We start from the raw sequence: 24,352 nt of genomic DNA, 5'->3' as shown, positions 1-24,352 counted from the left end.
CTAATCCAGTTCTTGAAAGTGGAGCCATTAAGACCTGGTCACTTCCTGTATGTCCAGTCCTGAATCTTACTACAGTAACACTAGCTGTTAGTTTCCAACATACGAGTTTTTGGGAAACACCAGTATTAGGACTACAGCAGAAACCTTCCTCATTCTTGTTCATAGCTACATGGTAACTCACTCTGGCTATGTCTTTTTACTTTTAAATTTTTTAAATTTTAAATTTTTAATTTTTTAAGAGAATAAAACAAAACAGAATAAAGTTAATCAAAACAAAACAAAAGCAAAAGCGATATAAGACTTCAAAACAAGGTTGGAGCAAAGATGGCGGCTAGATAACAGCAGGCTACCGAGGCTCCCTGAGATAGTCAACTAGAATTCAACATAATACAGTGTGGGAAGTCCCGAGAAGAGGGAGATGAATTCTCTCATCCCAAGAAGAAACTAAGGTGAGAAGAACCAATCAAACATGCAGTCCCAGGGCTACTATTGGAAAAGCCAAAGGTTCAGTGCTCCCACTGCAGCACCCGAACTCGTGCGGCAGCTACTTACCAGGCTGTCCAAAATCCCACCTCTTGGAACCACCAGAAACGCAGTCACACTGAGGTTGGGGGTTGGTGAGCCAAATGGAAAGCTGAGCTAGCAGGGAACCTGCATTGACCTGTGGTGTTGTGATGGGAATAAAACCATTCCACAGAAAAAGGGACTCCAACAGATGACATTCTGGGATCAGGCAGGACTGGCAAGAACAAGGGGCAGCAGTGACTTCAGTAAATTGTTCCCTTCCTGAATGAGATTGGTGGAGTGAGCTTGGCCTGGGTCACACATCTTGGCTGAGAACCAATAGGTTATCCAAAATCAATTCCCTATGGCAACAGCGCACACGCAGTGAAGGCCTCAGCAGGTTGACTGACCCAGAGGAGAGGTGGCGCACAGTAATACAGTGCAGGCCTCAGCAGCTTGACTGATCTGTAGGGGAGGGGCCAGCATTCATTGTCCCTGTTTGCAACTCACTAGCACACTGCAGTAAGAAGGGTCACCTAGCTGTGCTTCAGGAGAATTGTAATCAACAAAGAAAGAAACTGGGGCCTCCTGGAAGAAACAAAAAAGATAGGAAGAGGAAGCAACAAGAAAAAGTCCCCAGGTCCCAACCCTGAGAACATTGACCCAGGACAGGTAAATACAAAGGAGAATAAGGACAGCAAACATGCAATATCAGACACGGCACCAGTGGACATAAAGAGATATCTTTGGGACCTCATAGATGAGTTCAAAAGGGAAGTATTTAGCCAAGTAAAGCAAGATATAAGAATATTAATAAAAGAGATGCTAAGCACCCCTCAAGAAGATGCAGATGGCAGAATGGAGAAACTTAAATAAAGGAGGGAACCATTTGATGAAGAATATAAAGAAAATATAGAATACATGAAGCAGATTTATCTAAGAGATTACCAGGAAATTAAAAACTCTATGAAAACATGGCAAAACTGTTTGAAAGAAGTTAAGGATAGATTATCCAAACTGGAGTACAGGTTTGCAATGTGGGATTATGAAAGGAAAAGCTTTTTAAAAATAACAAGGAAACAAGCAGTAACAATACAAAGGCTAGAAGATGACAAGAGGATTTATAACTTGAGAAAAAACCATATTAATGAAGAAGCAGGGTTACAAACAAAGGAACTGCAAAGGCTATTCACAGAAATAATTAAGGAAAACTTCCCAAACATAGGAAAAGGAAATGATATGCAGATGTATGAGGCATACAGAACTCCAGTCACCTACAACCAAAAACAGAGCTACACCCAAGCATATAATAATCAAGATCCCAGAAATTCAATATAAGAACAGAATATTAAAACCTTTTAGAGACAAGAAACAGATAACCTATAAAGGAAGGCCCAGCAGAATAATGGCAGACTTCTCGACACAAACCATGAAGTCACGAAAGGCTTGAAGCAAAATATTCCAAGCCCTGAAAGAAAATAACTTCCAGCCCAGATTGATATACCCTGAAAAACTGTCTCTAGAAATTAATGGAGAAACAAGATGCTTCTAAGACAAAGAGGAACTTGGGAAATTTGTGACCACCAATCCAATTCTACTCTACTGCAGGGCACTCTGTAGAGAGAGAAAAGTACTAGGGTTCTAGGAATAGTGGTAGAGAGGCCTCAATGAATGGTGCAGAAAACAGAATGAAGAAGACAAGCAGACAACTGATGGCAAAAAAGAGCATAACAGAAATGAGGCAGAGAAGGTTGGTTATAATCTCTAAGATAGATGGCCTTGATACATAAAGAACCACACGTAGAGTAGATCAGGAGGTAGGGTCCACCAAGATGCTATTTATAGGAAATATAATTAACATGAAAAAGAGTACATGAACTGAAAATCAAATATGAGAAAACAATGTTCTATGTGACAGAGAACCAGAGAGTAATAGGGGCAACTAGACTATTATTTGTGGATAGGTTGGAAAGACAGGCTTTAATAGGTAAAGGAATACAATTAGAGATCAAGTCCAGGAGAGAGAAGGTTTGGAACCACTTAGGTAAATAGCAGGTTGCCCCTCTCCCCCAGTTTAAAACCAAGGGTTTTGGTCAGACCCAAAAATGCACAGTGTACCCTGGGGAAGTGAAAGGGGAGGGAGAATCTTAAAAAAGATGGCAGAAGATATTGTCAATAGTGTATCAGGATTTAAAACCCACATTATCGCACCACTCTGCTTAGATAGATTTTATTCTGTTCCAGTTTGTCTACTTGCATTAGATTTGAGGGCACAGACATCTATCCCCAAAACATCAGGATATAACACAGTAATCATCTTTAATTTCCTATTAACTTAATCTGGAGTCCTGTTTGTCTTATACTGTTTTATCATGACTGATCTTAGTTAAATCTGGTTTGTTTGATTGCTGTTTGGTACCTACAGATTTTATTCAAAACTGATATGATTGATAGTATCAAGTCTGAGAGTATATATAGGCAACTACAGTGAAGATGGTAAGACTCATGACGATACACATTCTGGTTTGATTGCTGCCTGTTTTTGAAGTTTTTTACTATATGCAAAGTTGTGCTTTTATTAATACTATTATGTGCCGATATATTCAGTTATACTATGTCTGATGATATAGCCAATCCTACTGAAGATAACAAGACACAACACAGGAATCATGGTAAAACTCTTTGTACAATGGTCTTATATGTTTATTTCATTTCATGTGTTTATAGGAATATGTTTTGTTTTGTCTTGCTTTGTTTTGTTTTTATGTTTAATATAAAAAGGATAGAAATACATGTTAAGACTCATGCATGTGTAGAACCTATAAACAGTTTATGAGAACTGATCTTATGATACATGATGAAATGAACAAATACTTTGAAGAAAGAGACACTAAAGTACCCAGTGCTGATCCTGGAGTGTCATAATGTGAAACCCAGCAATAGTATTATTCTTTGTTCAGAATGATATTAGCCTGCTTGGGTTTGTTAAATCTCAACATAATTGAATATATGCATACCTGCATGTATGTTTAAGTGTATAGGATTGATAACCATTATTTCTAAGTTTTTGTTGGATAGTTGAACAGAACTGGTTGCAGTCTCACTGTTTGAATCCCCACTTTATATACTCACTTTAATATCTTGAATAACTATTTGTAAGAGGACAATCTGTAATTATCAACTAGTGATTTCTTACTGTTTAGTTTTTTCTTTGAAAGTATGTATTATTTCTACCCATTTTATGTATTGTTTAGTCTTTCTTTAAATAAAATTTAAAAAAAGACACTACAGTACCCAGTGCTGATTCTGGAGTGTCATGATATGAAATCCAGCAATACTATTATTCTTTGTTCAGAATGATTTTAGCCTGCTTTAGTTTGTTTAATCTCAACATAAATGAAGATATGGATAACTGCATGTGTGTTTAAGTGTATAGGATTGATAAACATATTACTAAGTTTTTGTTGGATAGTTGAACAGAACTCTGCAGTGTCGCTGTTTGAATTCCCACTTTATATGTTCCACTTTTTGTATCTTGAACAACTATTTGTGGGACAGTATGTAAACATCAACTAGTGATTTCTCACTGTTCATTTTTTTCTTTGAATGTATGTATTATGTCTACCCATTTTCTGTTTTATTTAGTCTTTCTTTAAATACAATTTTAAAAAAGACTTCAAAACAAGATTGTAGAAAATCAACAATGGCTGCCATAATGCCTCTTGTTATCTTCCAGACGACAGTCTATACCATCAGACATATTAAGATTAAACCAAAGAAAATAGAAGAAAACCAATCAAGACAGTGAAAATGATCCAGGACTTGACAACAAGATAATAGGCAATCAACAATGGCTACCATAATTTATTTTGTTATCTTCAAAATATCTGCCCATTCCATCAGATATAATAAAATCAAACCAAACAAAACAGAATAAGGTAAATCAAAACAAAACAATGGAAATGATACAGGACTTTAAAACAAACTAATAGGGAATTAACGATGACTACCACTTTACTTTTTCAGATGTCTCCTCCCATTTCACATTCACAATATCTGTTGTACATTTAAAAAAATTTTTTTGGAAAGAATAAAACCAAATGAGAAAATAAAGCAAAACAAACAAAACAATAACAAAAAAATGGAGTCATTCAAAACAAAAGAATGGACATAGTACTTAATTTAAAACCACTATACAAGGTAATCTATAATGGTTACCATGATGTCTCTTGTTATCTTCAATAGAATTGCCCATATCATCAGATACAATAAAATTGAACATAGCAGTACAGAACAAAATCAATAAAAACAAAACATTGTAGACATTATAGGACTTCAGAAGAGAGTAATAGTCCATTTTATCTTTTTTTTTTTTTTTTACCGGTACCAGGGATCAAACTCACGACCACACGCTTGCAAGGGAGGTGCTTATGCTGCTGAGCTAAATCCCCAGCCCAAAAGAGAGTAATAGTCAAGCCAGAATGACTATCATAGTGAATCTTATTGTCTTCAGAGTAGTTGCCTATACATCAGATTTGATACTATCAAATATAACAGATTGGAATAAAATCAGTCAAGACATGACAACAATCAAACAAGACAGATTCAAATAAAATCAGTAAAAACAAGGCAGTGAGAGCAATACCGGGTTTCACATTAAGTTAGTAGGAAATTAAAAATGGTTACTGTAGTATATGCTGCTGTCTTTGGAATAACTGTCTATGCCCTCAAATCTAGTACAAGTAGACAAGCTGGAACAGAATAAAACCAAACTAAACAGAGTGATGAAAGCAATATGAGCTTCAAATTAAGATACAAGATTCACAATGTCCTCTGCCTTCCCTATTTAGACAATTCCTTCCCTTTCTCTTTCCCAGGGTGCATTGTACATTTTGTATCCCACCAATTCCTTAGTTTTTAGATTAGGGAGGCAGCCCACTATTTACCTAAGTGGTTCTGAACCTTTTTACCCCTGAAGTTGGTCTCAAGTTATGTCCATTTACCTACCAGAGCCACAAGGTTTTTCTTCCTTATAGCTGAGTAGTTCTCCATTGTATAAAAGTGTCATGTCTTTCCAAGTAATCTGTAGCTGATGGGCTTTTTTTCTGGTTCCCTGTCACATAGAGCATTGTTTTCTCATATTTGACTTTCAGTCCATGAACCTTCTTTCAGGTTAAATGTTTTTCTTATATAGAGCATCTTGATGGACCCTATCTCCTGATCCACTCTGTGTTTCTTTTTATTAGTGTATTGAGGCTATCCATGTTAGTGATTATGGCCAATCTTCTCTGCCTCATCTCTGCCATGCTCTTTTTCTGCCATTGGTTGTCTACTTTTCCCCTTCATTCCACTGTCTGCTCCATTCAGTGAGCCTCCTCTCTCACTGTTCTTGAAACCATGGTCTTTTTTCTCTCTCTAGAATGTTCAGTATTTTTTGTAGGATTGGATTGGTGGTCATGAACTCCTCCAGTTCCTCTTTGTCATGGAAGCATCTTGTTTCTCCATTAATTTTGGGAGATAGTTTTTCAGAGTACATCAATCTGGGTTGGAGGTTATTTTCTTTCAAGGCTTGGAATACTTCACTCCAAGCTCTTCTTCTTTTTATTTAAGGAGAAAAAGAAAAAAAAAAAAAAACAGAAAAAGGGTACAAGTTATACAGAAAAAATAAACAGTAGGAAATCACTAGTTAATACATTACATATTGTTATCTTAGAAATAGTTGTTCAAGTTACAAAATTAAAGCATATAAAGTGGACTTTCAAACAGTGAGACTGGACCCCAGCTCTTCTTGATTTGATGGTTTGTGTCAAGAAGTCTGTTGTGATTCTGATGGGTTTTCCTTTATAGGTGTCCTGTTTCTTTTCTCTGACAGCTTTTAATATTTTGTTCTTGTTTGAATTTCTGGGATCTTGATTATTATATGTCTGGGTATAGACCTATTTTGGTTATAGCTGGCTGGGGTTCTATATACCTCATTTATCTGAATATTATTTCCTTTTCCTATGCTTCAGAAGTTTCCTGTGCTTAATTATTTCTATAAATACGCTTTGTATTTCATTTGTGTTTACCCCTGCTTCTTCACTCACATTTTTTATTCTTAAGTTATAGATCCTCTTGTCATCTTCTAGCCTTTGTATTGTTACTTTCTGGTTCCTTGTTATTTTTATGAGATCTTTCCTTTCATGATCATATGTTGCAAACCTGCATTCAACATTTGATTGTCTGTCTTTAGTTTCTTTCAAGCAGTTTTGCCAGCTTTCAATGGAGTTTTTAATATCCTGGTAGTCTCTTTGAATCTATTTCATATATTCTAGATTTTAAAAATATTCTTTATTGAAAGTTTCTCTCCTTTTTTCTGTGTCCCTCCATTCTTCTATCTATGTCTTCTTGAGAGGTACTTAGTATTTCTTTAATTATTTTTCTTATATCTTCCTTTACTTGTATTAGAATTGTTTTTAGTTTTTGTATAATGTCATGAAGATAATTCTTTATGTTAGATGCTGCTTTTTCAGACATTACAGGTGTACAAGCCCTGCTCTCTTCTGTGATTACCTCTCCCAGGCCAGTAGTCTTTGTGTTGGGAGCTGGAGATTTCCTTTTGTTTCCTCCTCTTGTCATGTTTCTAGTTTCCTCCAGATGAGTGGACAATGGTGGTCCCTGGCACTTCCTGTATTGGCTGTGATTACTCTGAAGTGTGCTGGCTAGGGATTTCTGCCCTCCCCAGTCTGCTGATGGCCACTTAAGTACAAGCAGGGGCAAGGTAGGCTGACCCCTCCCTTCTAAGCTGGTCAAACTCTGGGAGTCTTCACCATGTTAGGGTGTGCCATGCTGATGGGCTGTCAGGTACAGTCTCAGGGAGGCCTCATCCTTGGCTATTGTGCACAGGGATGGGACTCAGTTCAAGCAATTCTCACCAATCTGCTCTGCACTAGGAGTAGCTGACTCAAGCCACTGTGGTTCTGGTTCCAGTTTTACCCTGCCCGACTTCAAAATGCTGCCTGGTCCCTTGCCCACACCCATGGGAGAACTGATTTCCATGCACTCACTGCAACCTGGTATGGATCTGGGAGGCAGATCTCCATGCAGTGCTGCTCTCCATTTCACTGCTCCCCTCTGTAACCACTTCCTCCCGCAAGGCACTCAGGCTTACCAACCTCTGACCTCACCACAACTGTGCCTCTCTGGATCCCAGTGGCATTTCACATAGGATGGGACCCACTCTGGTGAGAATGAGTCTGGCTACAGCCTTCTGTCTATGATTTTTGTTTCTTCTTTTTTTCCTTTCCTTTTAGTTTCTTCTTCCTGGTCAAGGGGATCCATCTCCCTTCATCTGGTCTTCTCCATGATGTTTTATTCCAACATCTGAACTGTTTCTCTCAGAGTGGCTTCCTATTTTGCTGCTTACTGGTCCACCATCTTCCAGAGACCTCGCTATTGTACATTCTGGATCCCACTATCCCTTCAGTTTTTATACTAGGGAGACATGATATTCACCTATGTAAGTCCAAACCATTTCACCCAAGATCATGATCACAAGTTGTATCCATTTACCTACAAATGTGATTAGCCTTCTTTACAGCCGAGTAGCTTTTCATTGTATGAAAATGCCATATCTTTCTTATCTGTTCTGCCATTGATGGACAAGCTATCTCTGATTTTTTTCTGGCTCCCTATTGCATGGAGAATCGAGAATTCTTTCTATCTTTTGACTTTCAATCTATGAATTTCCTTTTAAGTTAATGTGTTTCTTGTGTACCACATACTGATGGATCTTGTTTCTTGATCCTACTCTCCCTGTGTTTCTTTTCATTGGTGAACTGAGGCCATCTACATTAATAGTTATGACCAACATGCACTGGCTCATCTCTGCCATGCTTTTTTCCTGCTTTTGGCAACCTACTTTTCCCCTCCATTCAAATTTCTGCCCCACTTGGTGATCCCACTCTGCTGTTGTTCCTGGGACCATGGTAATTTTTATCTCTCTCTAGCATATTCTTTTATATTTTTTGTAAGGTTGATTTGGTGTCCTCCCAAAGAGGGTGGATTCAGAGGGTGAATTCCCTCTGTTCTTTGTCAAGGAAGTATCTTATTTGTTTATTAATTTGGAAAGACAGTTTTGCAACCTACATCAATGTGGTTGGAAGTTTTTTTCTGAAGGACTTGAAATATTTTATTCCAAGCTCTTCTGAACTTGATGGTTTGCATTGAGAAATCTGTCATGATTCTGATGGGTTTTCCTTTATGGGTGATTTTTTTCTTTTCTCTAACATCCTTTAATATTCTGTTCTTGTGTTAAATTTCTAGGATATTGATTATATGTCTGGATGTAGATTTATTTTGGTATGGCTAGTTGATGTTCTATATGCCTCACTTATCTGTACCTCAGGTCCTTTTCTCATGCTTGGGAAGTTTTCTGCTATTACTTCTGTAAAGAGTCTCTATGCCATTTGTGTTGATTCCTATAATGGAATTTTTTTCATTATGTGCTGCCTAAGGTATTTCTAATCAAAAAGCAGAGTGCCACATGACCTTTGGAAAGTCAGTAAAAACAAAACAAAATGAAAAAAAACCTGAGGAGTAAATTCTGAGCTGGATTTTCTTTCCATAGTGTCTCTATTCTAGGTTATAGCTTGGTTCAGTGATCCTGCATTGATATTAGTGTGATCAGAAAGCCTGCATCAGGAAGTCGAGGTGTGTCACAGACAAGAAAAAAAGAAATGGTGGCAAGGGCACATGTGTTATAAACTCATAAACTTTTAGGGAAGGATGTCCTTTTAGCATGGGATTCCTATCTCTCCTTTCCTGGGTTCCCATTCAGCTTTGTGAAATTATTCACCATTTCTTTGCCTTGGCTAAATCATCTTCTTTCTTTCAAAGTTTTCATCATCTTTTTCCACTCCTCTTTTTGGTTTTTCCTTTAACTCCCCACATAATGTCTTCTGTCTGATTTTCTCCGGCCCCTCATATCTTTCCATCTATACAAGAGGTACTGCTTCTTCTACTAGGTCATTTCAGAGATCTACTTCATTTGAGCCCTTCCTCATCCAACAAGATCTTGCCACTTGTCCCACACCAAAAGTGACACTATTCTGGGTAGCAATCTTTGAGAGCAAGATCCCTTTATCTTGACCATGTAAACTTTTTTTCTCAAGCTCAGTGTGGTATATGGAAGGTAGCAGTCAGGAATTGATTGCTCAGGTCTAGTGCTTCTCAAAGTATATGCCTTGAAACGTGTGTTTCCTGGGATGATCTTAGGAACTGCACACCAAAGTGATTCCACAGTCAAATAGGTATGGAAGCTGGCAGACTATGTGAGGTCAGTGTCTTGGTTACACTTTTTTTCTTTGCTGAGACAAAATACCTGATGCCCAAAATGAAGGAAAGAAAGGCTTATTAATCTATTGGTTTGTAGAAGTTTCAGTCCAAAATTAGTTGGCTCTATGGCAGTGTGGTATGGCACAGAGGCAACAGTTTATGGTGGGGAAAGACAGCCAAAGCAGTGAGTGCAAAAGAGGAAGAAAGTAGGAGGAAGCCTTTTTCTCACTCTTACATTATGTGAAGGCTACTTTCCCCTGGGTGGGTGCAGCACTCACACTGCCAATCCCAGCACTACACAATGAACCAATCACAAACTCTAGATTCAGCTGCCTCTGAAGAGCCTGCCCTCCATGACCCCATGAAGCTTTGGGAGGACATCCAGACACAAACCATACCAGTCAGATTCCTACTGCTAAGTTTTTCAGAGGGTCAACTACAATGTCAATCACATGAGGGAGATTGATTGTGTAAAGTTGCTGCAGTGGATTTGACCATGGGATAACATTTTCTCATAGAGAATCTTGAGGGACTGAAGTGTTGAGGAATGCATTTTGAGAACCATAAATCAGACAGTTTTTTTTTTTATTTTAAAAGGAAAGGACAATCCAGAGCCTTTCTTAAAATCTAGCTAGTTGGAGCTGTAGATGAGACCTAAGATTGTGAGCCTTGAAGGAGTCCTATGGGTGATTTCAGGGGTCAGCAGATAGATAATCAAGAAACTGTGATTGAGAAGCAGCATCCTAAGAGATAGTTGCACATTTTGGATCCACTGAATCCTCCAGTTTTTTATCGTAGGGAGACAATATGATGTTCACCTATATGAGTCCAAACCATTTTACCCAAGAGCATGATTGTAACCAAAATAAATCCACATCCGGACATATAATAATCAAGATCCTAGAAATTCAGCACAAGAACAGACTATTAAAGGATGTTAGAGAAAAGAAACAAATCACCCATAAAGGAAAACCCGTCAGAATCATGACAGATTTCTCAACACAAACTATCAAGTCAAGAAGAGCTTGAAGTAAAATATTTCAAGTTCTGAAAGAAACAAATTCCAACCCAGATTGATGTACCCTGAAAAACTGTTTTCCAAATTAATAGGCAAATAAGATACTTCCATGACAAAGAGCAGAAGGAATTCACGACCACCAAACCAAACTTACAAAAAATATTAAAGAATATTCTAGAGAGAGATAAAAATGACCATGGTCCCAGGAACAGCAGCAGAGCGGGGTCACAAAGTGGGGCAGAAATTTGAATAGAGGGGAAAAGTAGGTGCCAAAAGCAGGAAAAAAGCATGGCAGAGATGAACCAGTGCATGCTGGCCATAACCATTAATGTAGATGGCCTCAGTTCACCAATAAAAAGAAATGCAGGGAGAGTGGGATCAAGTAATAAGCTCCATCAGTATGTGGTGCACAAGAAACACATTAACTTGCAAGGAAATTCATAGATTGAAAGTCAAAGGAAAGAAAAAACAATGCTGCATGCAATAGGGAATGAGAAAAAAAGTAGTGATAACTTGCTCATCAACCACAGAATGGATAAGAAAGATATGGCATTTTTATATAACGGAAAGCTACTCAGTTATAAAGGAGGATAATCACAAGGCTCTAATAGGTAAATGGCTATATCTTAATTTATTTAATCAGAGCCCTGCTGATATCATTTGGGTTACTTCTGTTTACTCATGGTATTGTAAACACAGCTAGGATTGAAAACACAGCTAGGATGTATGCACACACATACATATATATGTATATGTATAGTTTTTTTCCTTCCACACATGTGCATATATAGTTGTGGGCTAGATTCCCTGAGGCAGATTGCTGGGCCAAAGAGGGCATGCATTTGTAGATTTGACAGCTACTGTCCCACTTCTCCTGCATCACGGTCCTATAAATTTATGCTACAAGATTGAGTATCATTTAGTATCTATAGATACAGAACTAGTATCCTCCTGCTCCATCCAGGGAGGAAGGCAAAATAGCATGAGAAATGAAGAAGGATGCTCTAGACAATCTACAACAGGGCGACTTAAGTACAGGAACATTTTTGTTTGCAAACGATTTGGTTCACAAACAGAAGTGTGCGGTAATATTTTGTTTTTGTTTGCAAACTCTGCATCCAGTGACAACCTGACCATGACCAAGTTTCCCATACAAACACCAATATGGCCCTATTTTCCAAAATGATAGAACAAATTCAGTTGTGCACTGAGGTACCACTGTATCTGCCAGACCTTTCTTTTTACACTCCAGATATACTCTGCCACGGCCTGAGGCAAAATATGTTTTTTTGACTCTTACAAATGAAGAATCGGGGTCTCAGGAGGGTTAAGGAAATTTGCAAATATTTTAAGTCAGTGGAGCATGTATCTGGTGGCATGGCTGGCTTTGAAGGCCCGTGTTGGTTCCACAGCGTCAGTTGTGGTACCAGGGAGGGTATCTCAGAAGGGCTCCTGAGTCCTCCTGAGGCTGTTCCTATAAGTGTTCATGAACATGGACTCAATTTCCCAAACAGTTTATTCTCTTGCTTGCCTTGAGCGTGAAGTATCAGAACTCAGCCTATCTTTCCCATTTCCCACCTTTCTCCTCCCAGATCCCAGGGACTGATCTTCACAAGGGAATTTTGTGGCCGGAGTAGGGTTCTTCCAGGCATGGCTCCCCCAGGAGAGCATCTAGCCACAACTCCAGGTCCCACACTAGCCGCTCCAGCTCCTGCACTTCTTCCTCTAACTTCTCCAAGAAAACATGCAGGCCCTTCTTCAGCCAGTCTCTGAGGAGCTTTATTGGCTCTTCGGAGGGTTGTCTGGTGTGATAGCCATACCCCTGAAAGGCAGACACCAAAGTTTTATCTTGACATTTTCTAGTTGGCTTTCTTGTTTCAAAAAGCTCCCTGGCCCTTTGCACATATTGTTCATTCTGCTCGGAGTACACCTTCCAACCTACTCCACCAGTCAGCTCCTTGTTTATCTTTCCCAACACAAGTTGCCAGTGATGTTCACCTGAGAAGCTTTCCGGGTTCCCACCCCTCTGTGGTCCCCTCACTACATTCCTAAATATGTCACCTGGGAAGCCAAAGGATTCTGGGAGAAGTTGCATTCCCTGATTCTTTCGTACACCTCCCAATTTCTTCCTGCAAAAAGCACAGACACCACTCCTTAATAAGGGCAGGTGAGTGGCAGTTGAAATAAACCTCACTGATCTTCCCAATAGCAAGGGGGAGCAGGAGAAGATAGGTTATGGGGACCCGGGGCAGGCGTCCATTTCCAGAATCCCCACCTGACCATGTGCTCTTGTCTCATCCCTTTTCAAATTCCAGAGTGCTTACCTGATATCCCCGTGCCCAAGTACAGCACCAAGACCAGCAGTGTGAACAGCGTCTGGGGGCAAGAAGGGAAAAGAAGGGTGTAGGAGGTGGAGATCCAGAGGTCCTTTGTCTCCCCTGCTTCCCCGATAGGGCCAGGCATCGGGGAGACGCAAGAGCTTGAGCTCGACTTTATTTCTCGTGATCTAAGTTCCATATGCTTGCTGAAAACAAAAAACAGAAAACAAAACACCCACACGCGGCAGAATACATGACCTGACAGCTTGCTGACGTTTGTTTTCCTTCTTCTCTCCCTTCTGAAAGAGGACCTCCTCTGCTTTTCTTCCTTGAATAACTTTTAAATTTCTCACTTTAATTAACTTTAAAAGGTATCAATTTTATTGCAGCATATTTGTATGCAATGATACCCACACATTTTAAATGTACAGTGTGCTGAATTTTGATCAAAGTCTATGCCCCTGGAGTAGCCCCGAGTGAAGACCTGGAACATTTTCATCACTTCAGAAAGCTTCTTGCAGCCCTTGTGCTCCATTCTCTTCTTTCCCCATCCTGTTGCTTCCTCTCATTACAGAGTCATTTTACCTGATCCAGAGCTTCTGACAAATGGAATCACATGGTATGTGCCTTTGTGTTTAGTTTCTTCTACTTGACCTACTGAGATGCCTCCATGGTTTCATGCATTCAGTTTTCATGATAAATATTTATACTATGTGACTGTAGTACAATTTCTTCACCAGTTGATGCCCTGTTGGCTTCTGCTCTTGTACTGTCATGAGGAAAAATGCTATGAACATACGTGTGCAACTCTGTGTGGACATATGTTCTCATTGTTTGTAGGTTAATGTCCGGATATAGAAATCTGGGTCAAATAGTGTTTGCTTAATTTTATATTAGCCTGCCACACTGTTTTCAAGGTATATTTATATTCCTTCCAGCAGTTTGAGAGAGTTCTCGGTGCCCCACATCCTTGTCAGTTCTTCGTATTGTCAATCATAACTTTAGGCATTTCATTGCCTGTGTAAAAACATCTCAATCTATATACCCATTTGCCTACTGGTTAGTGATGTTGAACATTTTGTCACAAATAAATTGATGTTTCATAATTTATATAACTTTTTTGTTAAGAATCCAGTAAAATCTTTTGCCCACTTTTATTGTTTGGCTTCTTAATTAGATGTAATAGTTTTTGATACATTCCATATATAAATTGTTTCCTAGACATCTGTATTGCAAATATTTTCTTCAAGTCTGTATCTTGTCTTTTCATTTTCTTTCATTTTTTTTTAATCGGTACCAGGGATTGAACTCCCAACTGTGCGCTTGCCAAGGCAGGCACTTATGCCGCTGAGCTAAATCCCCAGCCCATCTTTTCATTTTCTTACCGGTGTCTTGAAAATCAAAAGGTTTCAGTTTTGATGAAGTTCAATTAATCAAATTTTTTCCTCAAATTTTGTTGTTGTGCTTTTTGTGTGAAGTCTAAAAGTTTTATTTCAAAATTGTGATTTTTTCATATTTTGTTTTAGACATTTAGATTTTACATTGAGGTGTATAATTCATTTAAATTTTTGTATATAATGTGAAATAAGGTTTGAGATATTTTACATGTAAATATCTAATTATTTTAGTATTATTTCTTTAAAAATACTATTTTTTTCCTCACTGAATTACATTGGTGTCTTTGTAAAAGTATGCCCAATATATTGTTGATCTATTTCTGGATTTTATTATGTTTCACTGATTTACATTGTATCTATGAGGTATGATAAAAATTGCTGTGAATGTTTAAATTTAAGAATTTAATACAATAAAATGCACATTGCCGTGAATCCTCTTCAAAATTCACTCCTTGCTTTGGACACACCTGTCTCATTGTTTTTGTTACTTTCTTAAGCAGTTCTGAAAGTTTTCTTTTGTGAATGTCTTTTCATGGCTGCCTGTATGTCCTGAATCAGTTCAAAGTGGTTAAGCAGTTTCTGTCAAACAAACACATTACTGTGTGTCCTCATTGGTCTCATCCTCCAGAAATGTGACTTCTGGGTCTTTATAAGTCAAAATGGTCATGAATGAATTCAGGACATTGAGGCAGCCATGACAGTGCAACTAAAGACATTCAGAACTGCTTCAGAAAGTGGCCAGACTGATGCAGCAAGTGTGTTCTAAGTGAGAGAAAGTATTTTGAGGAAGATTAATTATAGTGTCTTTTTATTATAATAAGTTTAGAAAATTAAACATTCACTGTAGTTTTTGATCACACCGTGTATGCTTGCATCAATACCAAATCTGTATATGCTAGCACTGACCACAAACTGGGTGCCTTGAAGAATAGAAATGTGCTTTCTTGCAGTTCTTAAGGCTGAAATTCGAGGTAAAGATGCTGGCAGAGTTGGTGAGGTCTGTTCACTTGGCTTGCAGGTGATCATCTTCTTACTTTAGCATCACACTGAGTTTTCCTCTGGTTTGCACATCTTTGCTGTCTCCTCTTAAAAGCATACCAACACTATGGAGTTAGGGCCACATCCTATTTTTACCTCCTTAATGTCTTATCCATAGATATAGTCAATTTGGGGCTAGAGCTTCAACATGTGAAGTTTGGGGATATAGTTATGTTCATAATGATTATATGATCAATAATTTGTTCCATTGATTTATATATCTATTATATATAATACACAGCATGTTGATAACTGTTGCTTCATTTTAAAGCTTGAAATCAGATGCTATAATTTTTCAACTTTGTTATTTTTTGAATTTGTTTAGGCTATTCCACATTGTTTGCATTTTCATATATATGTGTGTGTATATTTTACAGTTTTCTTTTTCAATTTCTAGTAGAAAAAACTGCTGGGATTTTGATTGGTACTACATTAGTTGCATAGATAAATTTAGTAATCAGAAATTATTGTATCTTGTGATTCATGAATATAGTATATCTCTGCATTACATATTCTTTAATTTCTCTTAACAATGCCTTGTTGTTTTTAAGTGTAGAAACCTTGTACATCTTTTCAAAGTGTTGCATGTTTTTGATGCTATTATAAATGAAAAATTTGAGCTTCACTTCCCAATTGTTTGTTTATAAGAATCAAATTGAGTTGGTATCTTACAACTTAACTGTTTGTGCCAAAGGTTGCAGTTTTTTGAATTTTTGCATGAAATTCATGTGTTACCTACCAAAAATTCAAGGTTCAAGAATTTGAAGAGAAAATTTTTATTATTTTCCATTGTTACATGCTGTTCCAAAATGTAACATTAAGGATAAAAGAATGAATTTAAATAGTGTTTTTGTAGAGTTTAGGACTTTGTCTATAAAACATTTGGTTGTCTATGAAGAAAGTTTGTGTTTAATTATTTCCAGGTTTTCCTTTTAAAAAGCCATTGGTCTTTGCCACCTTGTTTGTACATTGAACCACCAATAAAATATAAAGAAGTGGTAAAATTGAATATCTTTATCTTGTTTTGAAAGAATAAGTGAAAAAATGAAATAGTTAAATTTCACCATTAAATGTGACATTAGTTATGGATGTTTCTAGATAAAACATTTTATTTTATTCCTAGTTCTCTGAGAAGTTTAACATGAATGAATGCTGAATTAGAGAAATGCTTTTTTTTTTTTTTACCCACCAAGGTATTATGTTAGTGACCCTTTTTTGTAATAAATTGCCTTAGTTGACTTTTGAACATTGAACCAACCTTGCATTCCATCAGTCGATTCTATTCATTCAGTGTGTGAGCCCTTTCAAGTACAACTGCCCCTCAGTATCCATAGGGGATTGGTTCCAAGATACCCCATGGACACCAAAGTCCACCGATGCTCAAGTCCTTTGTATAAAATGCTATAGGATTTACATTTAACCTATACACATACTCCTGTATACTTTGAGTCATTTCTAGATTGCTTATGATACCCAATACAGTGTAAATACTGTATAATAGTTGTTACATTGTACTGGACAAGAATAAAGTCTGTACATGTGCAGTATAGATTCAACCACTATAGGCCTAACTAAAAGTATATGACAGCAAAAACATGACTTTTAGAGGGAACTGTTTGACTCACTAGTTAAACCCTCAGATATTGAAACTAGAGAAAAGGATGGTAGACTGTATTGCTGGGTTTGATTTACTACTATTGTATCAAGATTTTTTTGCACATTCATTTGGACATTGGATTTTTTTTCCTATAATTTTGATGACTTTTGGTAATCAATGTTATGTTGTCCCTTAAAATAAATTGGTAAGAATTCCCTCATCCTCTATGTTTGTGTTAGAATTTGTGTAAGATTAGTATTACTTTTGTTCAAATGAATGATAGAATTTATTGGTGAAAACTTTTGGACATATAATTATGAAGACTTTCTATTTCCTATTGTATCCACTTATACATAGTATAGCTTGTCCATTTCGCTTAGGGTGGGGGCATGAATTTTCATATAAATTTCATAAGATTTTTAAAATTAAAAAACATTTCATTGTAAAGAGAATAAAACCAAGAAAAATAAAACAATATAGCCAACCAAAGCAAGATAGTGTGACACAGTATTTCAAAACAAGATAATCGGAAATCAACAGTTGTTATCATAATGCCTCTTATTGTCTTTAAATAGCTGCCCATACCTTCAGACATAGTAAAATCAAACAAAACAGAAAAGAATAGAGCCAATAGAAACAAAACAATGAAGGCAGTACAGGACTTCAAAACCAGATAGTAGTAAATCCAAAACGGTTACCATAATATGTCTTGATGCCTTTGAAATAGCTTCCCATGCAATTGAATATAATAAAATCAAATGAAACACAATAAAACCTGACCAAACAAAACAATGAGAACGATGCAGGATTTCAAAACAAGATAGTAGGGAGTTAACAATGGCTACTTCAGAAGGAGATCCTTCATAGATGCTACATTCTGTATTGTTATCCTTTTTTTTTGTTTTTTAAAATTTTATTTTGAAAGTATACAACAGAACAAGTCAGAATAAAGCCAGCTAAGATTGTACAGTGAAATTGGTACAGAACTTTACAGCAGGTTACCGGGATAACAGTAATAGGTATCAGAGTATATTTTGTTATCTTTATAATAGTTGTTCTTTCAATCACGTATATCAAAATGAGATGAAATATAGAACACTATAGAACTTATCAAAACAGAATATTGAATAGAGCAGTAGTATTAATCAGAAAAGAGCAAAATAGTAATAAAAATATTTGCCTTCAAAGACATGGTAGAAGGAAGTCCCCCTTATTTGCTATAGTCAACCTCCCAGGAGATGCTCAGATTTGTGATTCTCATTTGCTAATGGGCGGTGGGGGGGGGGGAGGAGAAGGAGGATAGGGGAAGTGGGATATTTGACTCTAGGCTATGTAGCAGTAGGTTCACTATTGCTTAGCAGGGAGGCAGGATGATCATTTTTTTTCACAGCATCCTCAGTTCTAAAATGGCGTGGATCTCAGGAGACACTGCTGGTTCTTCCCCTGGAAGGGCTGGAGTCTATTGTTATCCTCTTAATAGATGATCAGACTGGCCTGCAAAGTCAGGGAACCACTAAACACTACAGGCATTAAGTTGTATTTTACTTCATTGGCTATCATCACAGCCCATGTTTCTCCAATCAGTTGGTCACTTGGTGCCAATTCATAGGAGGTCTTAGCTTGTTGACTTCTCTTCCCCTGCAGTCCGTGAATGGCATCAACTCACAGGAGAGGGCTGGCATCTGCCTCTCCTCCAGTCAGCCTGAGCATGGCCTTATGATTTTTGTAAAAGGAACATTTCTGGAGTTTTGCACTTAGGGGACACTTTTCAGGAAAATTAACAGTGTGACAGAAACCTATCAAGTCCCCTGTCATGTACCACGTATAATCAACCTTATGGTGCAGCATATAAGAGGCATGTGGCACATGTACAGTAAATGAGAGAGAAGAAATCTGAAAGCATGTGTAGACTACTCATTGCTCTGATTAAAGCTTTCAGTGGCTTCTTATTACCCTCAGAGTAAAGTCTATCCTGTCTATGGTGCAAGGCACAACTGAGCTTCGTGCCTCTTTAACACCCCTCCACACTTCACCCAGAGCCAGTGGAGTGCCTGGGGCTCCTTGCTTGGGGTTGTAGAATCAGATGGGCCAACTTTCCAATGCTGATTTGTGCCCACTACATGGCCCTTTGGTCTTTTTGAGCCTTGTTTTACCTATCAGTGAATGGAGTTGATAGCATCTGCCTCTCAGAACATTGTAGGTCAAGAAAGACAGAGGGGGATGGACACCTCGATGTACACAGCAAATGCAAAGTTTTCTATTTTGACAAACTCAAAAAAACCAGTTTGAATTTCAGTTCTGTGAACGAATTCCCAGGAACTGTCCAATTCAGGTGTATTATCCTATTTATGGGTATCCATTCACTCATTCAGTACCTGCTATGCACTGCGTACCACTTGGGGCACTGGGGATTTAGCAGGAAACTAGACAAAACCCCAGCCCTTCTGGAAACTCAGACTTTCTTTTGATATTGCTCAGAATTAAATGAGAGAGTGTTGGAAATGGTGCGGGGAAGATGCTCCCAAGCTGGATGTTGTGCTTTCCCAGGTGAGGATGAGGGAAAGTCAGTGGAAGGCCTGTCCTGTTCTTTTTAAAATTATTTTTAAAAATTTTTTTATTTATTTAAAGAAAGAAAAAAACAAAATAGAAAAAAAGGTGGAGTAATACAGAATTTAAAAAAGTAACACTAAGAAATGACTAGTTGATACATTACATATTGTCATCTTAGAAATAGTTGTTCAAGTTACAAAACCAAAGCATAAAAAGTGGATAGCCACCCAAACACTGACAGTGCAAACTGTTCAGGTCAATGATCCAACAAAAATTTAGTAATATGGGCATCTGTCTTACATACTTATATATACAGTTACATCCTTTAGAGCACTTTCCTTCCCTTTCACTTTTACAATATCTGTTATACATTTTGGATCTTGTTACTCTTTCAGTTTTTATTAATTTTTACACTAGAGAGACAATGTGATATTTACTAACGTGACTCTTATTTCTGTTCTGTTCTTGACAGTCTTACAGCCTGCTGGGAGTAGAGGAGAGAACTTAGGAGGAAAACAACATTACAGGCCTGGCCTTACTTGCTTCTTGTCCTCGCAGTGGCTGCCCCTTCTCTGTTCAAACAGCTGAGCTGCCACCCTTGCCCTGCCGTCCATCTGTTGGAATTCCATGTCCTCAGGGCAGGTGCCACAGGTGTCTCCTGTGGACAGGCAGATGGCGCTTCCTCACCTCTGGTCACCAGGTATCCTTCAAGCATGAGCTCTGATGTCACAGAAGGCAGGGGACTGCAGGACCCCAACTACCCATTGTCCTGAGTTTTGGCACCTGCTGTCACAGTTTTTCCATGTTTCTATAGAAAACGATGATTGCCAAAAGGTTATATTTTAGCATGGTGACTTTTCTGATCTCTTTCCTTCTATATTTGCGAGTTTATATTAAACCTGTGGTTAAAAAAAACCAACGTGATTTGTAATGAAAAATTTACTAGAGATCTTTGTAGACCCACATACTGTAATAATCAATAGTACAGAGAGACTGTGTATCATTTTCTCAGTTTTTCTTAACAGTTTCTTTCATCATTGTAGGATGTTATAAAAACCATGATATTGATAGACTACCAATCTTATTCAGATTTATACAGTTTAACTTGTACTCATTCAGTGTGCAATTGATTTTAGATAATTTGTCACAGATGTAGTTTTGTGTGCCTATCACAAGAGTCAAGACACAAAATCCCTGAAGTACAGGAGTTTGTGTTGCCCTTTGATACCTGGTGCCTCCTCTAACCCAAGCCACTGTCCCTAACTCCTAAAAACCAAACATCTGTCCTTCATTTCCAATCATTTCACATTGTCATACAAATGAGATCAAACTATGTAATGTTTGAGGATTGGACTTTTTAAAAAGTATGTAATTGTTCCTTGTTATTCACAAGGGGATTGGTCCCAGGACCCTTGAAGACACCAAAGTTCAGGAATGCTCAAATTCTTAATACAAAGTGGTGCAGTATTTGCATACATCCTCCTGTATACTTCCCACATAATCCTCCTGTATACTTTATCTCTAGATTACTTGTAGCACCCAGAACAGTGCATATGTTATGGAACTAGTTGCCAAACTGTATTGTTTGGAGGACAAGCACAAGACAAAAGTCAGTACATGTTCAGTATGACAAAAAGTATTTCAAATGATTTGTGGTTGCAACTGATACACAGAATCTGTTAAAAATCATGTCTTTTATTCTCCTCATTTGCTCTATTGCAGAGGTAGTTTTAATTATTTTATGAGTTGAGCCTTTTCGTGTCAAATCTAAGAACTCACCACCTAGTCCTTGTTCTCAAATAGTTATCTTTTAAAACCAGTTTTATAGTTTTATGCCTTGCATTCTAGTTCATGGCTCATTTGGAATTAACTTCTGTGTAAAGTTAATTTTTTTTTTTTTGGCCTGTGGATATCCAATTGCTTGGGCACCATTTGTCAGAAAGGCTATGAACAAAAATGTCTTAAGCTAAGTCTTTTGGCAGAACACAGTCCTTGGATCAGGTGCCCAGCCTTTGGCTTATGGATGAAAGATGCATATTTGCAATGAGGATGGCACACTCAGATGCACTGAGGTTTTGAAAATTTACTAAAATGAGGAGTAGACTGGGTGGGAGATAAGAGCATGATGGAGCAAGGCAAGACTATACGTGTCTGAAATGGCTAGTCAACTGTTGGCAGGAACATGTGGGGTTTGTGCCATCTTTTTTGTGCAATCTCCTGACTCTTACATGTGGACAACAAATCCAACTTTAGAAAAAAGACACACTGTGTAGACTGAATGTAGATGGAGTCTCTGAACTTGATTTATTGTGTGTCTGCTGTGTGGAAAGCTAGTCCTAAACATTCTTGACCTTAACCCTCATTTGAGCCCTGCATGTAGGGTTATTGCTTAGGGTGGCAAGTCACAGATCTCTTATGGCTCCCTTCAGTCAGAAAAGGAAAATTCTAGAGGAATGGCAAAAAGCAATTTTTGGAACTGATGAGACTGAGAATCTAGGGTGGTATTCTAAAGGTACAGTCTACTGTATAGTAGGGGCAACTATGTCATGAAAAACTCTAAACTGTCAAGATGTTTATAACACATTTCCATAAATTGAATGATTTAAAATTAACAGATATTAATCTTACAGTTCTGGAGATAAATCCAAGGTCAGTGTCACTGGACTGCACTATTACAGAATCAGCCTGGCTGCATTCCCTCTAAAGGTTCTAGGAGGGTTTCCTTTCCTTGCTTCTTCCAGCTTCTGATAGCGGCTGCCAACATCCCTTGGCTTTTGGAAACATCACTCTATCCTCTGTCTCTGTGGTCACATTGCATCTCCTCTTCTGTGTGTGAAATTTCCCTGTCGCCTTCTTTTAAAGATACATGGGATTGTGGGGATTATCCTGGATTATGTAGTGGTTGCTTCAAAATTCTTGATTTAATGACATCCATAAAGTTTTCTTTTATAATATCAGATAATATTCCCAAGTCCCAAGGGTTAGGATGTGGATATCTTTTGAGGAACTCTTTTCAGCTCACCACAATATCTTGGGTACAGTCCTTGAAGGTTTAGAGCTCTTGGCAGGGATGACTCTTAGGCTAAATCTTGTTCCAGGTCTTCTCAGCTCTCAGGAAGTGGAGAGGAAGATGGGGGCTTCTTCCCGTGGGAGGCAGGCTCACTACCCACCACCACCTGGGATCACATGAAGAGTGGTTCCCTCCAGGGACAGAGAGATATGGGATGCTGAGCCGACCATGGACCACGGCTTCCCCACTTTTCAACTGTACTGACACAGGGCTGGATCTGAGAAACCGACAGATGTCTAAACTGTGAGTGCCAAGAGGGACCATCTTCCATCTTGTCCTCCGTGAGCTTAGTGTGGTTCCTGATACCCAGTAGGTGCTCAGTATTTATTAGCAGCTCATTGCTTCCCAAGTCTATTTTCTCTCTCTTGTTAATGCAGCCAGTGGCCTAGCGATGCCAGACCAGCTGAGGGGATAGATGTATACATTTACACACAGGCTTGGCATCTGCCTGCCTGCTGGGGACACAGGCCACACCAAAAATACCCTTCTTCATGCTCCATTAATCAGAAAGCTAAAAGAACTGTGAACAGTGGACCAAAAAGGAAAAAAAAGCAAGATTAATTTATGAGGCGTTCTGCTGCCTGGATGGCTCATTGCGTCCCCGTTCTGGCAACACCGCTCTGTAATGTGCTTCTAGACTTACTGTACTTCAACATCCAGGGGCTCTTTTGTAACATGCCAAATATTCTGCTGTTATTGTTCTAGGCACCTCCTGTTGGTCATTGGGCTAATTTATTTCAGTCGGAATTTCAGGACCAGACACAACTCTTATTACTCACTGCTTCAGAGAGGGAATAAAAGAGCAATTGATATTTGGAAAAATGAAAAATATGTCCAGAACACTTTTGGTCCCAAGGCCAGAAGAAAAAAAAAGGGTGTGTGTGGGGGGAGCTAAGGGAAAAGTCAGGCAGCCTCACCTCGCCATGCACTCTGTCGTGGCGTGTCTCGGAGACATAGAGTCTAGAATGTCTACAGACAGATGAATCAACGACAGGGCACCGAGAAGTCCTCAGACACCTGGGTCCTTCTGCGCATGACTTCAGCTGCCACCTGCAGGAGCAGGAGTGGAAAAGATTGCAGCGTGGAGTGCTCCTCTCAGTGACCTGAGTGTGTTAAAACCAGTCACATGTTGGAGGGTGAGGGAGAAGTCCCTGCGGGCCTTTTGAATTTCCTATGGTCACTTGCTGTAGAATCCAAGATTCTTCACGGAAAATTAACCTAAGCACAGAATTCTGGGATGTGACAGTGCAGAGGCACTTGTGTTCAGGAACACCATGATGCTAAGGAGCAACAGGGCATCTGCTAATGGGCAGAGGGACTCTTTACAAGGCAGATGACTCCTTTGCTATGTAAGATGCTTTTCTGGGTGTGATCCTGACAAGTGTGTGACTTCGATGTTCCTGGAAGTTCTGGGACTTTGGCAGAGTGGCTTCTGCAGATACATGACAGAGAGGAATGGGTTTAGCTCTATGCTGGCCAGTAGAAGCCTGGAGCGATATGTACAGACAGGGATGTCTGCACATGCTCCAGATGGAGTCATTGTTT

General features: G+C 38.5%; 1 protein-coding gene across 1 annotated transcript; it reads right to left on the bottom strand.

Annotated features, from left to right (window-relative positions):
• Positions 1–12,350: 12,350 nt before the first annotated feature.
• Smim23 (small integral membrane protein 23) lies at positions 12,351–20,440 on the bottom strand. Its single transcript, XM_003473334.4, has 4 exons — positions 20,277–20,440; positions 13,162–13,213; positions 12,899–12,966; positions 12,351–12,659 (listed from the first exon to the last, which is right to left on the bottom strand). Exons 1-4 carry the CDS (start codon positions 20,364–20,366, stop codon positions 12,447–12,449), a joined length of 423 nt encoding a protein of 140 aa, XP_003473382.1. The 5' UTR covers positions 20,367–20,440; the 3' UTR covers positions 12,351–12,446.
• Positions 20,441–24,352: the final 3,912 nt, after the last annotated feature.

The sequence above is a fragment of the Cavia porcellus genome, unplaced genomic scaffold (genome assembly GCF_034190915.1).
Source record: "Cavia porcellus strain 051 isolate PalLab524CR breed Dunkin Hartley unplaced genomic scaffold, mCavPor4.1 scaffold_19, whole genome shotgun sequence".
Classification (NCBI taxonomy): Eukaryota; Metazoa; Chordata; class Mammalia; order Rodentia; family Caviidae; genus Cavia; species Cavia porcellus.
This window is presented reverse-complemented; position numbering and strand designations above follow the sequence as displayed.